General features: G+C 48.3%; 1 protein-coding gene across 1 annotated transcript in view; it reads left to right on the plus strand.

Moving 5' to 3' along the window:
* The first annotated feature begins 1934 nt into the window (after positions 1 to 1934).
* Positions 1935 to 14642, plus strand: part of LOC138468183 (calpain-2 catalytic subunit-like) — a 341453-nt gene continuing 328745 nt past the window's right edge. The window contains exon 1 of the mRNA XM_069608634.1: positions 1935 to 2380. Within this exon, the coding sequence (XP_069464735.1) occupies positions 2144 to 2380 (237 nt within the window). The 5' untranslated portion in view covers positions 1935 to 2143. The remainder of the gene's footprint in view (positions 2381 to 14642) is intronic.

The following is a 14642-nucleotide window of genomic DNA, read 5'->3' on the forward strand; positions in this document are numbered from 1 at the left end:
CAAAATGAATAGGTACGACATACTGTTTACATAGGTTGGTATTACTACAGAGTAACTGCAATGTCCCTTTAAAAAATGTTTTGCCTGGAATTTGATAGGTTTTCCTTAGGGCAACTGAACCAAAATGTCCCTTAAACAATGTTTTTTCACTGAATTTGATAGGTCTTTAGTAGCGCAAATTAACCATGTCCCTTTAACAATGTTTTTTCACTGATTACTATATATATATATATATATATATATATATTATATATCGAATTTCCTTGGGGAAGGGGATATGCAGGGTTGAATAAGAAACCTAGTAGTCCTTTTTCTAATGTGTGTCTTTATTTGTTTAGGGTACATCGGGAAGACCCAGGTTGTAGTTGCTTGGAATACATTGCCTAATTGTCTATTAATACATGACACACCTATAGAAAACGTAAAACCCCTGATGAATGTCTGGCAGAGTAAAGCCCACTCAGGACAGAAATGTATATAGTAAGGCAGAGATAAGAGAGTTGGAAAAAATCAATCAGTGGAGCTACGCTATGTGTCCAGGATTTAAAACATTGTATAAAATCAATATCCTGGTTGATGTGTGATGTGTCGGTTGTATGATTAGATCTCCATAAAATGCATTGAGCATCCTTGGTTTGATTGAATACATAATGATGTTTTAAGAGTATTGATTATGTGTTATAAATTATGTACTAAAATTGAGAATTAAACATTGTTATAATCCAATTTGGATATAGGTTTACATGTATTTCAAAGACCCTACCCAGGTCCCTTCCTAAGTACCAAAGTAACTGACACAATTATTGGAGCCTTCCTTTTCTGTAGCAATATTGTGTACCCCACAGGGTAGGAAGGCTAGTTGTCCCCAGTTGCGGGATTGGCTGTTTGAGAATAATGTATAGTTCATGGTTACAAACACTTTAATGTTAGGGTGAGTATTTTGTACCCTGATGCGAGCACCAAGCCATGCATCTGTTATGAATTTAGAGATTCACACATACAATCCTTTTATCACAGACTTGTTTATCCAATATAGAGATATCTGATCACTGTTATAGTTCTGAAATGCTCTATGATTTAAAGCAAAGCATACAGGAATACTCACTGGTGTCATTTGTCCCTATTCCCACTCTCTGAGAGGTATTTTGAAAGCGTACAATCAGAGTGTACCAGACTGTCAATCTTGGAATTTTGACCTTCTATCAGAAAATAATTAATATGGTTAGTAGCATTGCCCCTTGCGAAACACAAGTGAGGTGGTACGAACAGAACACCTGCAACACAGGGCCAGTGGTCAGTGGGCCGTCAGACTCCAGTGGGCTGGCCACAGTACAGTTTGAAACTGCATTCAGGCAAGGCCTTCCCTAAGAGTAGGCAACAGAAAAACCATTTACTTGGGCAGCAACAGCTGTGCTTTTACATTAGAATTCTTCTGTAAAGTACTTGAATTACAATGTAATGAAACCAGCTTCATTTATATAGCAATTATGTATTCATATCGAGGAGGGGTTTTGTCGCACGACACAGGTGTAGTTTGGTAGTGACTTGTGCCATTGTTCCTGGGAAGGGGCGCATTCTGATGTTTCATCCCTGGCACCTAGTTGGCTAGACACTGCCCTGCTCCTAGTTCCCCCTTTTACCAACCCCATTACTTAAGGAGACACCAACGAGAGGCAGGAGAGCTGGCTGACAAGTTTCCCAAAAGAGAGAAGCGACAGATGCAAACTGGAACCAGGAAGATGGACAGTGTGAGGTGGCGGCTGCTGCACCCAGGGGAGGGTTTGATAAGGTGTGTGTACGCGGGCGGGCGGGCACGGCAGCCTGCTAGCGTGCTTCTCGGCAGGGAGGAGTGCCCGGCTGTTAAGGTGGGCAGGGTTGGGGCGGAGGATGGACTCCGGCTGCTCAGCTGGGCTGCGCCTTTAAGCCGGAGCCACACCCGCCAGGATTGATGCTGGCTGCGAATCCGCCAGCCCTGCTCACACTGTCCTCCCTCACATACTCTAGGCAGCGGTACCCCTGCCCTCCCATCCCTCTGCCAGCTGGAGCTCCCGTCCCGTGTCCCACCCCCCCCCCCCCCCCCGGAGCCTGACAGCCCTTCTCTACCCCCCTGAGCTGAGCGAGGAGTTACCTCAGAGACTTCACTATGACAGGGGTGGCGGCAGCCCTGGCTAAACAGCGGGCCCTGGCCAGCGGCTTGGGAACCAACGAGCAGGCGCTAAAGTACCGAGGACAGGATTTCGAGGCGCTGCGCAGCGAATGCCTGGAGTCCGGGAAGCTGTTTACCGACATCTGTTTCCCGGCCATCGCCTCCTCGCTGGGCTTCAATGAGCTGGGGCCCGGTTCCTCCAAGGTGCAGGGCGTGCAGTGGAAGCGGCCAACGGTAAGAAAGCCTGCGGGGTACCGGGGTTAACACGCAGATACACTGCAGGCACAGAAACGGGGGCGGGGGGGGGGGCACGCGGTTCCTCGCGTGACCTGCATTCGGCCAAAAGTTCTGGTGGGTGTGAGTGAGTAATGATGGGTGTTTGGGATAACTGGGGGTGTAGAGGAGTGGGAGTGTCCGTTTGGGAACCCTAGTGATGGGGAGCGTGCTGCAATGAGTCACGGGGCTAGTGTGGAAAAGTGGGCGCTCGAGTGAAGAGGGGCGTGTAGATATGAGGCGATGTGTGAGGGAGTGGCAGTTGTGTGGAATTTTGAATATAACGTGGGTGTCTGTCCAGCAGCTTGTGGGGGCGGAGTGATGAGGAGTGGAAAGAAGTTAGTGACTATGATGGGGTGGGGGGGCGCGCGGGAGAAGTTGAGTGTTGCGGGATTATGTAGACGGGAGGGGCTCCGTTGCGGACGTGTGCGCTATGAAAAGTGGGGTACCTAATTTGGCGTGTGGCGAAGGAGTGTGAGCGGGTTCGAGGGACCTTATTGAACACCGGATGACCCTCCTCTATGTTGCATTACTGCGAAGCGCTAATCCGCCTCGTAGCGCTCAGCGTCTGGAAGAGAATCGCGGCCCTTAACTCGATTTCCGCTAGACTGCAGCGTGGGCATCCCGTGGCGGTCCTGTCACACTAAACGCGCACCCCTAGTCTGGGCAGAACAAGGAGCTGCCCATCTCTGCTGAAACCACGTGGTTTGGTTGGCGGTGCTGAGTGAAAGTGTGTGTCTGTCCGCAGCAGGCCTGGGACGTACTATATGGCACTAGCCGAGTGCGCCCCCCCCTTCCTCCCACCATATATAGTGTATGCCTGCAGTGCATTAGCAGCAACGCAGAATCTGCAGGGAGGCGCAGGCTAATGGTTGCCTCACTCACGACGCTCAATATTTAATGTTGAAAGTGGGGACCAGTAAACTGTCGTGAACAAAGCTTGGCACAGCGTGCTTATTGACGCAACCAGTTCAGCTGTATGATGGCCGAGTGCTGCCCCGCGTGGCGTGTGCCCCACTGCTTACCAGGAGCGGGCTGGGAACCAAAAGAGGCCCTGGAAATGGTTTTCAAAGTGGCCCCATGTTATACACTTTCAGCCAGCCCAACCCCTTTCCCAGAAGCAAATATAGAAATAACAAATCAAAAGGAGGGGGGGGGGGTCTGGGAGTCTCTCTACCAGCATGAACACAGCCCATTGACCTGTTCTTGGGTGGATGACCCCTGGGAGAGTCTCAACCAAGTCTTTAGCTCACTGTCCCTTTCACAGAGGAGAAATATCCCCGCAGATCAGTCTTTGTCCTGCCCAGGGGCAGTCCAGCACCAAAATGTTTGGCAATTCTCCTCTGTACAAGAGTACCACAGCAACCCCATACACGTGTTTCGCCTATTCGGGCCTCATCAGTGAGGTGGAGCTGTGCCTCTATGAGCACAGTGACCAGGGAGTCCACGTCTGGATTCCCCTGGTAACTTAGGGTGAGACCCAAAGTTACTTAATATGCAAATCAAAGGGGGGTCTGGGAGTCTCTCTACCAACACGAACACAGCCCATTGACCTGTGATGGAAATAACATAGCTAACCATACATAAAAAAAGGCCCATGATGCAGAGGTTCATCGGGAAATATCCAGAGTTCACTGTAGGCCCGTCCACTGCTGCTGCTTACCGCGTTCCATGCCCAGTACTGTATGCCAGCCCGGGATGCTCTAGTTCTGAAGCTGTAACCTCCATTGTTCCAGGCCGGCATAGGCAATGGCCGGGACCATGGGAGTAAGGCTCAAGCCTGGAAACAACAAAAAAACTGGGGGGAACTCTGAACGTCACCGGAAGTGAAATATGCCATCGCGTTTCCCAACAGAAGAAAGTGAAAATGGCAAACACACATTGGCCAAGAGAACAGATGTTCCTGTAACGCTGCTGGCGAAGTATAAAAATTGTGCACCTTTGTGTACCTCTGACGTGTGCCCTGCACGGAAGCCATAGTCCAACATCTGGAGAGCCACAGGTTGCAGACCCCAGCCATAGGTGCTCCTGTGTGACCCTTGAAGCACAAGCGGGTGGTGCGTGGGCAGGGTAGCACTAGGATCAACATGAGTTCTCCCAGCAAAAACTCAATGGCCCAGATTCAAGAAGCACAGTTTGTATCTTTTCAAGACCACTTGTTTGAGAAGTACCCGGGTACATTTTTTGGAGACACGTGTCTAGGAAACTGTCTTTTGGAGAACACAGGGCGGGTCTAGTTATTTAAAACTACACCCAGTAAAGTGAGGTCCATTGGTCTCGTAGAACAACCGTCTGTAGATGTTGGCCTTGCCGGCGTGACTTTGTAAACAGAGGGTGGCAGGGGCTGTTGGTGGGACAGAGGGAGCGGCAGAAGCCGGTGGTGTTGATGAGTGCATGTCGGAGTGGCGTGGTGGTAGGAATCCTCACAGTTCAGAGGGAAGATAAAGGACCCAGAGATGGAGAATCCGTAAGGGTGGCCTGTGGGCTCCGAAGGTTCTATCTCAAGTGGATCACATTGACAGTGAAATGTTGTCCACGCTAACCTAGATAAGTTTGTATGGCAACAGTTGGCTTGGGGAGTAAGAAGTAGCTCTTGTGGGCTATACCTGCAGGAGCTAAATAGCTCACATCCATTTCAAACGGATCTATGTGATTATGGCAAAATAAATGGCGCAGACGAAAAGGTTTGTTTTATTTATTGTTTTGCACATTTTACCACCATTATATGCAGGGGGACACCTCCCCCCACAGGTCCCCCAATACTCCCCTGACATTATTTATCACCCCCACCGACCCCCCCCACATATAATTGCGTTGAAATGCGCAGTAACATTTCGGCATTTCCGTCTGCGGTATTTCCAGCTGCGCACTAATTGGGTGATACTGGTTCAAACCATGATGTGGATTGCACTCGGGAATACAGACCCGATTCAGGTACCTGGCCAAATCTGGTCCTTGCAGCTCTTACCCTTCCGAGGCTGCCAGAGGACTTGAACCATATATGGCAACCACCGTGTGCCATTCACTCAGAGGGAATAAAGTTTAATGGTGGGACTTGGTACTGGGTTTAAACGTCGGGTGCTCTCGGGAACCATTCCATGGGATGCAAGAGGCTGAGCCCCAGCAGTCCCAAATGGATAGGCGTCTGCCATCAATCAATCTCCCTCAACTGTGCAAGGTTACCCTCACATGAAACCGTGTGTCTTGGGGCACCCTAACCCTGAGGGAAAGCAAAATGATGCGATCCTCTCATGAGGGTTACAGGTCATGGGTTTCAACCTCATACTTTTTTTAAATTTTATTTATTTTTCATAAATTGCTTATCTCCTTTGCTTCTATTTTTTTCTGCGAGTCCTCATCAGGGTGCACTGGAAACCAAAAGAGGCCCTAGAAATAATTTTCAAACTGGCCCCAAATTACACATTTTCACCCAGCCCAACCATTTTCCTATGAGAACATTTGGAAATATAATGGGTTACTACACAAAAGGGGCCCAGGGTGCAGAGGCCTACCAGGAAATCTCGAAAGTGTTCCCTGTAGGCCAGTCCACCCCTGCTCCTCATGTGTGCTGATGCACAGGAATGTGCTTCCACTGTGATGCACTTATCTTCAATCGCTCTCCTAGAACCCGCGCTCAAGCACTGTCGCGCTCATGCTCAGTACATGCATCGTCCACAGGCCGAAAGTCAGCTACTGTGTGTAGGTGATCACACTGCACATGCAGAGGGCAACCCAGCAGGAGGAGTTTACATCAGGGGCAGAGGCTGTCCGCTTAATCTTCTGTGGAGGGGTCTCCTGTCCTTCAGAGTATTCCAGAAGAGTCCGCCAGAGTGTGACATACATCTCCAGTGACTAATGAGGGGCACTTATGATGTGCTTTAGAGCATTTATTCTGATATGGGGTCGAGTGTTTTGTTCCGATATGGAGACTTTTATTCTGTGGTTAATGGGGTGGGAGTTGTGTCCTAGGCTATAATGGGCAGTCGTGTCCTGCTTCATACAGGGCAATTCTGACTCTGGTAGAACACTATGTATGACCTGTGAGACTATGTAAAACCTGTTACATGAGTGGCAGTCATTTGTTTGTTGTTTGGTTTGCTTTTGCTGTCTGGCTATTAATTTAATAGAATTGTGTCTCCAACTAGATGTATTCGGTGACATTTTAGTCCAATATATAATACAGCCATGGGTGACGCTTTCCCACACAGCGGTGCCAGAAATTGGCTCCTATTTTCTGTATAAATGCATGGTCTCTTGCATTAGATCGACCAATTACAGCCTGCTGCCAGGGCCTAAGTATATGCGCAATAAAATATTTGCAGGGGAAATTTTTAGTGCAATGCTGAACAAAGGGACTGATAAGTAACCTCTGTGCTTCTGTCGCTGGCTCTGAAATGGTCAGACATTGGCGATTTGAAACACAATTTACTAAAAAGAATTGGGGGTCTTAAACATCGAAATGGCAAGTGACGTCGCCTAAAGTCAACCTATCACAAAGTGAACGATCCAATGTTCTTTCAGTTCCACGGAAGAACACGGGGCAAATGGGACATTGGTCGTAGCTCGCCTGAGCTCCTGTGGCACACCGGTTCCTCACCTCCGTATTGGTCCATTTCAGTTTTTGCTTTCTTAATGGTTAAAACAAAGACCAGCCTGATGAGGACTATTGTATTAAGATCGATTTGAGTTTCTGGTCAGATGCTGCGCTGCTATTTGCTCTGGAGGCTGGCATCGGTACTGTAGGTGGGCAGGATGTCTCCACTGTATGGCCATGTGAAATGAGTCAGCAGTCTCTACGGGAGGATAGCTCAGGGGCAATACGCTCGCCTTGGAATCAAGACTACGCAGAGCAACACAGGTTTGATCCCAGGGTCCGCGCTTAGAAACTTCCTGGGTATTAAGCGTGTTATAATTACCCAATTACAATTACTTTATGGCTAAGCGAGAAGGCCTGGGGTCAGCACAGCGATATCTACCGCACTACTTGCTCTGTTGATGGTTGTCTGCTCTGTATATCAAGGCGAGTTGGGAGCAGGGGGTATGCAATTAGGGTCTAAGTTTAGCTGGGGAGTATGAGGCAAATTGGCAAGGTGACTTGACAGCCAGCTGTTTTGTGGACTTGGTGAGGTGGGACAGGTGCCTTTACTACACCGCTGGGCGAGTTGCATTCTGCGAGTTGTTCTGTAGGACTAAATCAGTTCTGGTAGTGGATCTGTCCTGTATAGTTAAATAAATGTGGGTGTGTTCGCTACATCCCGATTTAAAGGGCCAATGCCTGTCCACCATGTACAGGGGAGAGGAATGGCAGGATGGGCCGACCTGATTGTTGGGTGATGAGGGTTTACTTTTTTCGTGTATGGCTGGATGCGATGTGTACACTTTTCTTTCTGTCTTGCACACGTCGGTAGCACTTGAACGATACATCCGGTGCAATGTAGATGCGGGCGTTGTCCATGTGTCATGCGTGCAGCAGCAAAGTCAAGGAGTGTGCTCTTAACGTAGACTAAAAATGGATCAACACTTTAAAAACCGAGACTAGTGTATACGGTTTGTGTATTGACTGCAAAAATTCTTGTACTAAAATCTGTTTGTTTTGTATAGCAGTGATTTATTGATGTTGGGTAGGAGTTGCTTAACTGTGGAGTGTAGTTTGGGAGTGGCATGCATGCCGAACAGGTGGGGCGCATTCTAGTGTTTCGCCCTGGGCTCTAAATGGACTAAAAACTGTCCTGGGCAGAGGGTGATTCATAGCAGCAGAGCCTGAACTGCAGCGGCCACCAAAGCTGAGATGGGGGTGGGGGGGGGGGGTGGAATACGCTATGCTGGGAGGTCAACCCGCCCCTGGCACATTCTCTGCACCGGTGGCTGTGCACGTCCCCTATGAATGGGACTTGGGGGCGTGCTTGTGCACCCTTTCCGTGGCAGCATCCAGATATCTGAGGGAAGGCTGACGGAGGCGGTTGGTGGCATGCGCGTGTATGCGTGCTCCCTCTGGTGCGGCTTGTCGGCCTGCAGGCTGCTGGCGTGTAGTGTCCTGGTGGCATGTAGCGACCTGGGCTCCCCGTCTAGTGGGGCTGAGTATTCACTGTGCTTCTGTGCATTGGTGATGTCCTGGCGGATTGCCTCGCTGAGCATTTTCCACTCTTCTTCGGGCTGTCCGGGTGCGGCGGCTTTACCTGCATGCCGGTTTTGGATTACTGTGGCTTGCTCCCTGCCGGCGCTTCTTGAGTCCGCGCACTGGCATACATATAGCTCAGCGTACTTGGCGTTGCCTTCCCTGTGCTGTTACTCCTTGGGTGAGTTTGGGGAGATTTCCATTACGCCAGGAAGTATATCTCATTGGGTTGGCGGGCTGCTTATGTTGTTATAATCCAGCAAGTCTGAATTTGTCTATATCCAGAGCTAAAGTTAGTATAACTTGGAAAGCCCTCCCCCCCACCAGTATCCAAATGTATGGACCTTTCGCCTAATATGTCCATTATAAGAGTTGATAGTAGTACAGTGTGTGTAAAGCCTCTTCACCTTCAATTTCTGTAGGACTCTCCCGCTCAAGAATAACCGTTTAGCAGAAGTTATGGCATTGAGTGCACAAAGGAAGCAAAGATTCCAGGCTTTGAGCCCATGCTGATCTGCAGATGTGGATGGCATTAGCTGTTTGCAGGTCCCCTTATCTGGCACTGGAAAATCCTCTATTGAGGGGACTACTGATATGGAACGGAGGGTGGGTTTCCCCATGAAGGACACTATTGAAGGCTGTGTTCAAGGGTCTGATATCATTAGGCCATCTCTGACGTCTACTGATGAACAGTCTAGTAACGCCTCTATATTAGGAAATCCGATTGGGGAATCTCCTGTGAAAGCCTCTCCTGAATTGTCAGAGGGAAGAGATGAACATTCCGGACAGTTTGACCCGAGCAGTCCGACAGAATGGCTGCCAATTGGGGACAGGCTAACTGGAGAGCTTAATGTATGTAAACATTGTAGAGACTTCTGCTACTGGATAGATGTGATGGATAAGCTGGCAGTGCAATTCCAGCCAGTGAAAGTGGACAAATCTTGCCAACGGGATCAGACTATAGATAAGAAAGACCAGATATCGCAAACTGTTATTGGCTCCTTGGAGAAAAATCAAGCTTCAGCGGATGGAAGAGTATAAATACAATGGATTTCTCCTGTCAGACAAATGTAGAGTGGGAGGATATTAAACAACCATGGGTAAAGAAAACGTGTGAAACAGTGGAAATTACTAGATAATCCGCAGGTTCCGGTTTCTGATATGCCTCTCCCTGATGGAAAGCAAGTGCAGCCCCCTTTTTTAATGTTGCAGAACGAAAGAGAGGTTGCCTAAACCCCTTCAACACCAACCGTACATAATACTACTAACTCAAAATACTGTCTCCCTAGAAATCTGCTCATTGGTAAAAACCTTTATGCCTCCTGAAGAGGACCGTTATGGACTACAAAATGGTATCATCACTAATGTGGAGCCTTCTGTGGGCCTTTAACCTAGGGATGACTTGAGGAACAAAGTACTGGCATGGCTGTGGCAAAGGACTGGGCCAGGTGTCGTAAGAATGTCAGATCTCAAAATGATCCAAAGGTTTAAGATTGACCAGTGGTCTGCCCAGAATGGCAGGGACTGTATTTTGGTGGGTTATGGTACATGTAACCTGCCATCCTTCCTGTCCATATGTTATGATCTGATGTGAAACAGCATTTATAACGCGCCTATACACAAATGACCTGGCGAGTTTCATCGGACTGGAAGCTAATTGCTGACTTTTCTGCCTATGTTAATTAGTTTAAGTTGCTTGTTCGGGGGGGGGGGGGGCTGGCCTACAGGGAACTCTGGAGATTTCCCTGTAGACCTCTACACCCTGGTCTTCTTTTGCATGGAAACCGATTTTATTTCCACATTTTCTCACAGGAAATAGGTTGGGCTTGCTAAAAATGTGTATTATGGAGCCACTTGGAAAATTATTTCCAGTGCACCCCTGTGCTTGTCTGATCTGTTTATGTGCTATGTTGGGTTTTTTGTTGGCGGCCTTTGTTTCTTGTTATGCCTCTGGGTCAATTGGAGCACTATATATATTAATAAATATCAGTGTACCTTGTTCCCCCCCCCCCCCCAGCCGGATTTCCTGTCCCTGTGGCTCCCCAAAAAAAAAATAGTTTTGGTCCATCTGATTCTGAAACCTGCCAGTTGACAGCGCAGTTTGTGAAGCCTATCCTCAAACCAAACGCACTTTTTTCCAATTTAGACTTTTATTAAGCCTAAATACTGCACCAATACAATTAATTTGCCACGCATTTCAGACTAGCTAACCCATTCTAGTCTAATCTATCACTACAATGGACTGCCTGCGTTACTGTTCACTCTCGCTATGTTTGTTTACTTTTTGCCACTTAACTACCAAACCCCCAAAAGTTTACAAAATGTTAACCTCTTCACTGCCAGCCTTTCTTTTCCAGTAAATTCTTGTAGCAGGTTAGTGCGGAGATGGGGCTGGAACAAAATGTCTTCCTGGATTGCCGTTCCATGGCGACCAAACCCATGCCTGCCTGAAGACCAGCCAGTGGCCTTGCTACAGTGGGAGCTGGTGTGGGATTGGTTACCTCCAGAGTGGTGGATCCTGAGCTAAACCCGAAGTAAAAAGGCATTAACGGGTACCCCATAAATAGTAGTTCGCATTTCGCCTCCCCACCCCACACCCCGCCACACTGGCACCCACCAACGCACGCCTGTACCACTGAGGCTGACCAGGGTTCCACATTGAGGCCCCATTGTGCATGCCAGGTGTGGGCCCCTTTACCAACACCACCCCATGCCCCCCCCACCCCCCAATCCAGTGGACATTGGGAGCGTTGCTATGTTTCAAAATTAAAAAACAGTTCAATCATATCAGGCAAAGGTATACTGTAGCTGGGTGCGGGGGTGGGAGGAGTTGCTTTTCCATGGCCCCACAGTGACCTGTCTTCCCCCCGTTTGCTCTGGCATCTGGTGTAGAGTCCAGCAGGTGCCCGCTCATATCTTCCAGAGATTGGTATTGCCCGAGTCATTAGCACTGTGATAGCTAGGCACCTTTGCACTCAACAGCAAAACTTCCGCACCACCCCAAGTGGCATAGCTGGCTTTTTAACTTTATGCACCTCTGGTTCAAAATATAATGTTGTATATTCCAGCAATCTGGTGGCAGTTTACACAAACCAAATACATGCAATATTTGTTTTTGACATGGTAGCTACTGATATTACACAATTATACAGCTACACACATTTGGTGTGATTTTTGCTTGCTTGGGGAACCAGAACTTATTCATGTCCAGGCCTGGTGTGTAAGATGTCTTGGTTGGCTGTACAAACAACCATGTGGGTTGCACCCAGGAAGCCTCCCATTCCTCCTAAGAAAGATTCACATCCTCCAGGGAAAAGGAACCTTGCCTGGGGATTTGGCTGGGATCTGATAATTCAAAGTTAGAATGGCCACCTCTCACCCAGGTGCCGATCGCTGGAGTGATTGTTGATGTAGGCAGACAGAGCAAATGTGTGGATTTAGAGTAGCCCAGGCGAGTGCTTCAGTCCACAGAGGGGCCACACTGTGTTGGATTTTGCTAGGGCACCCAAACACCCTGTCCCTTGCTCCAATTCCTGCAGACAGAAGCTCTCTGCATGTCACCAGAAGGCAAAGGACATTTGTAACACCAGCCTGGATTGGAACCTTAACAGGCTGTCTTTGAACTAGCCTAGTATGGCATTTCGCGAATATATTGGGGGAGGTGGGGAACCCTCCCCTTCGTTGATTTGTGCACAATGCTTGAAGTAAGCTTCACTGCAACCTGATTGGGAGTACAGTCTATGCTAAAGTCCTCTGCCAGAGAGGCGAAGACCAGGGGTGCCAAGGAAGAGGGAAGCTCTACTTCCTAAACATCCCAAGAGCCTATTAGGGATGACCAGCTTGATGGACAAGGCCTATTTCAACTGAGACACTGGCACACAGTAACTTCTCACCGGAGGTGACAGAACTCTGCATGTGATCTCCAGATACCTTCCTTGTTGGAAAGGGCAAAAGAATGGACTTGCCTTGCCCTGTGACCCTGTACTGGGTATTTCAGTGATTGCAAATCAAATAAAGCAGCCAAAGCCTGCCACTGACTTGAGATGCTTTCTGAGCCAGCTCTACTCATGTTGAATCGCTACAGGACCTGTGATGCTACCTTTGGCACTCCAACATAGTTTGATCTGTGTGTCTGCATTTTGATTCGTTGTAACGCCCAACACGGCCTTGACCCACGACTCCATGGAAGCAATCAGCTCGTCACGTCCAACAGCAGCATCGTGTTAACCCGCTGAAACCCTAGACTCCTTTCTCAATGCAGACCTTTCTCGACCTGTTGGCAGCCATGGACTCAACCTGTCTTGAACTCTGACACGATCCACTAGGACCCCATCTCAAAATTGTCTTGAAGTCGACTCTCCATTGGCACGACACGACTCGACACCAGCTTGACTGCAGAGAAGCCTAACTAGATGCTCTTGAGCACTGAAAGCTCCAAATTAAATGAATATGAAGAGGCCCTGCCCCCCTGATCTGCCTTAAAGGACAGTAGTAACTTCTAAGTCCCATTCTCACCTTTTTGAAAGACCTACCCAATAACATTGACATTCTGCTGCAGACATCTTTGCTTGGGCACCACCGTCTACCAACCCATAGCACCCCTTTAAAGTTTTTTTTCTCTTACTGAGGCAGTCAGTAGTGTTTTTATAAGTAATATGCAATTTTGTAATTTAATTAAAGATCCTATTTTTATAGAACCAAGGTCGCACACAAAACTATTGTTCTTTGTATTACTTCTGTGCCAGCCCATGGCCCCACCCAGCATCCGGCCACAAAGGGTCCGCACAGTGCGCCGCCACTGCCAGCTAATCCTTTGTAATAGGCAGACATGGTCTGTGCACACTAACTGATGAGCATGCATTCAGGGTGCTACGCTGACCTAGCCAAGAGATCTGCCTTTTGTCCTTTGTGAGTGCGTATGTGTGATGCGTAATCTAGCTTCTTTGTAGTCTCCGCAGACAGAGGAGGGATTTCCCAGCCCATTCCCTTTTATCTCTCCCTCTCTTCATACCGGTGGAAAGTGAGGGAAGAGAGGAGCACTTTGTCAGTAAGGATATGATCCATTAATGGGACAGTGCTAGCACTTCTCAGCAGGCCTTCATACTTTGAATGCAAGCTACTCAGCAGAGTTGCACTGCTTTTAATTTGCCTGCTTCTCGCTGGCTGCTGAGGACTGGCGGACCGAGTGCTACTATGGCACAACTTCAAAAGAAAAGTGCGCCAGGTGTGTGCCCACTGTAAGGAACTCATGGTGGCAACAGTAAAGACAGACAGAACTGATCACAGTTCAAGGGTGTTTATTGAACTTTATAATGGGTGAGATAAACTCCTAATTTCAACCTAAATCTAAGATGGGTGCAAGCTACGACCATCAAATAATAATAAGGCTGTCCTATTGGTGTCTTGTCAAATAAAAAGGTCCTATACTAAAGAAAAACGATCCTTACTAATAAATTACAAGAGTTTGGGATAATGCTCACCAGAAAAGAAGCATTGACAATATGATATGACTGGGTCTCCCTTCCCCACATTTGAAGCAGGGGACAAGGAATGGCTCTCAAGCACAGCACAGCACACTCCTGAGCCTTGACAGCACGAGGTTCACAGTTGAGTTCAACGATATCAAAATCCCTTCAGAGGCTAAGTCTCTTTCTTGCAAAAGTCTCTTGCCTTAGAAGGTTTGCCGAATCAAAGTAACAAACAAACAAAAGTTCTCTCTGTGAGCTTGCACCTTCGGCGATAGCTCTTTCGCCCCTAGGATCTCCCTCTGCCGGACGGGCCTCCCTCCACGGGGTTCACTACAGCCTCTTGTATATCGCTCGTAATCTTTAGTATCTCTAATGTCCAACAAGCAACAAAGAGAACAAGCCTCTACCGGGTTCACTCGCGTTGACGCACTGTTCTCGGGTGTATTCTTCACTTCTTGTCGCAAAACGCCAAACAAATACGTTCTTTGGGTGACTGTTCTTGGCCCCTGGCATCTCCCTCTGCTGGGCTCGGATCCTTCTTGCAACTTGGGGGAGAGGGGGCCCTCTGTCAGGTTCATTACGGCCTTTCTTCAACACAGTTCATGTATTCCTAACACTGTTCATGTATTGCTCAGTTTCA

The sequence above is a fragment of the Ambystoma mexicanum genome, chromosome 4q, assembly GCF_040938575.1.
Source record: "Ambystoma mexicanum isolate Mex_15411 chromosome 4q, UKY_AmexF1_1, whole genome shotgun sequence".
Taxonomy (NCBI): domain Eukaryota; kingdom Metazoa; phylum Chordata; class Amphibia; order Caudata; family Ambystomatidae; genus Ambystoma; species Ambystoma mexicanum.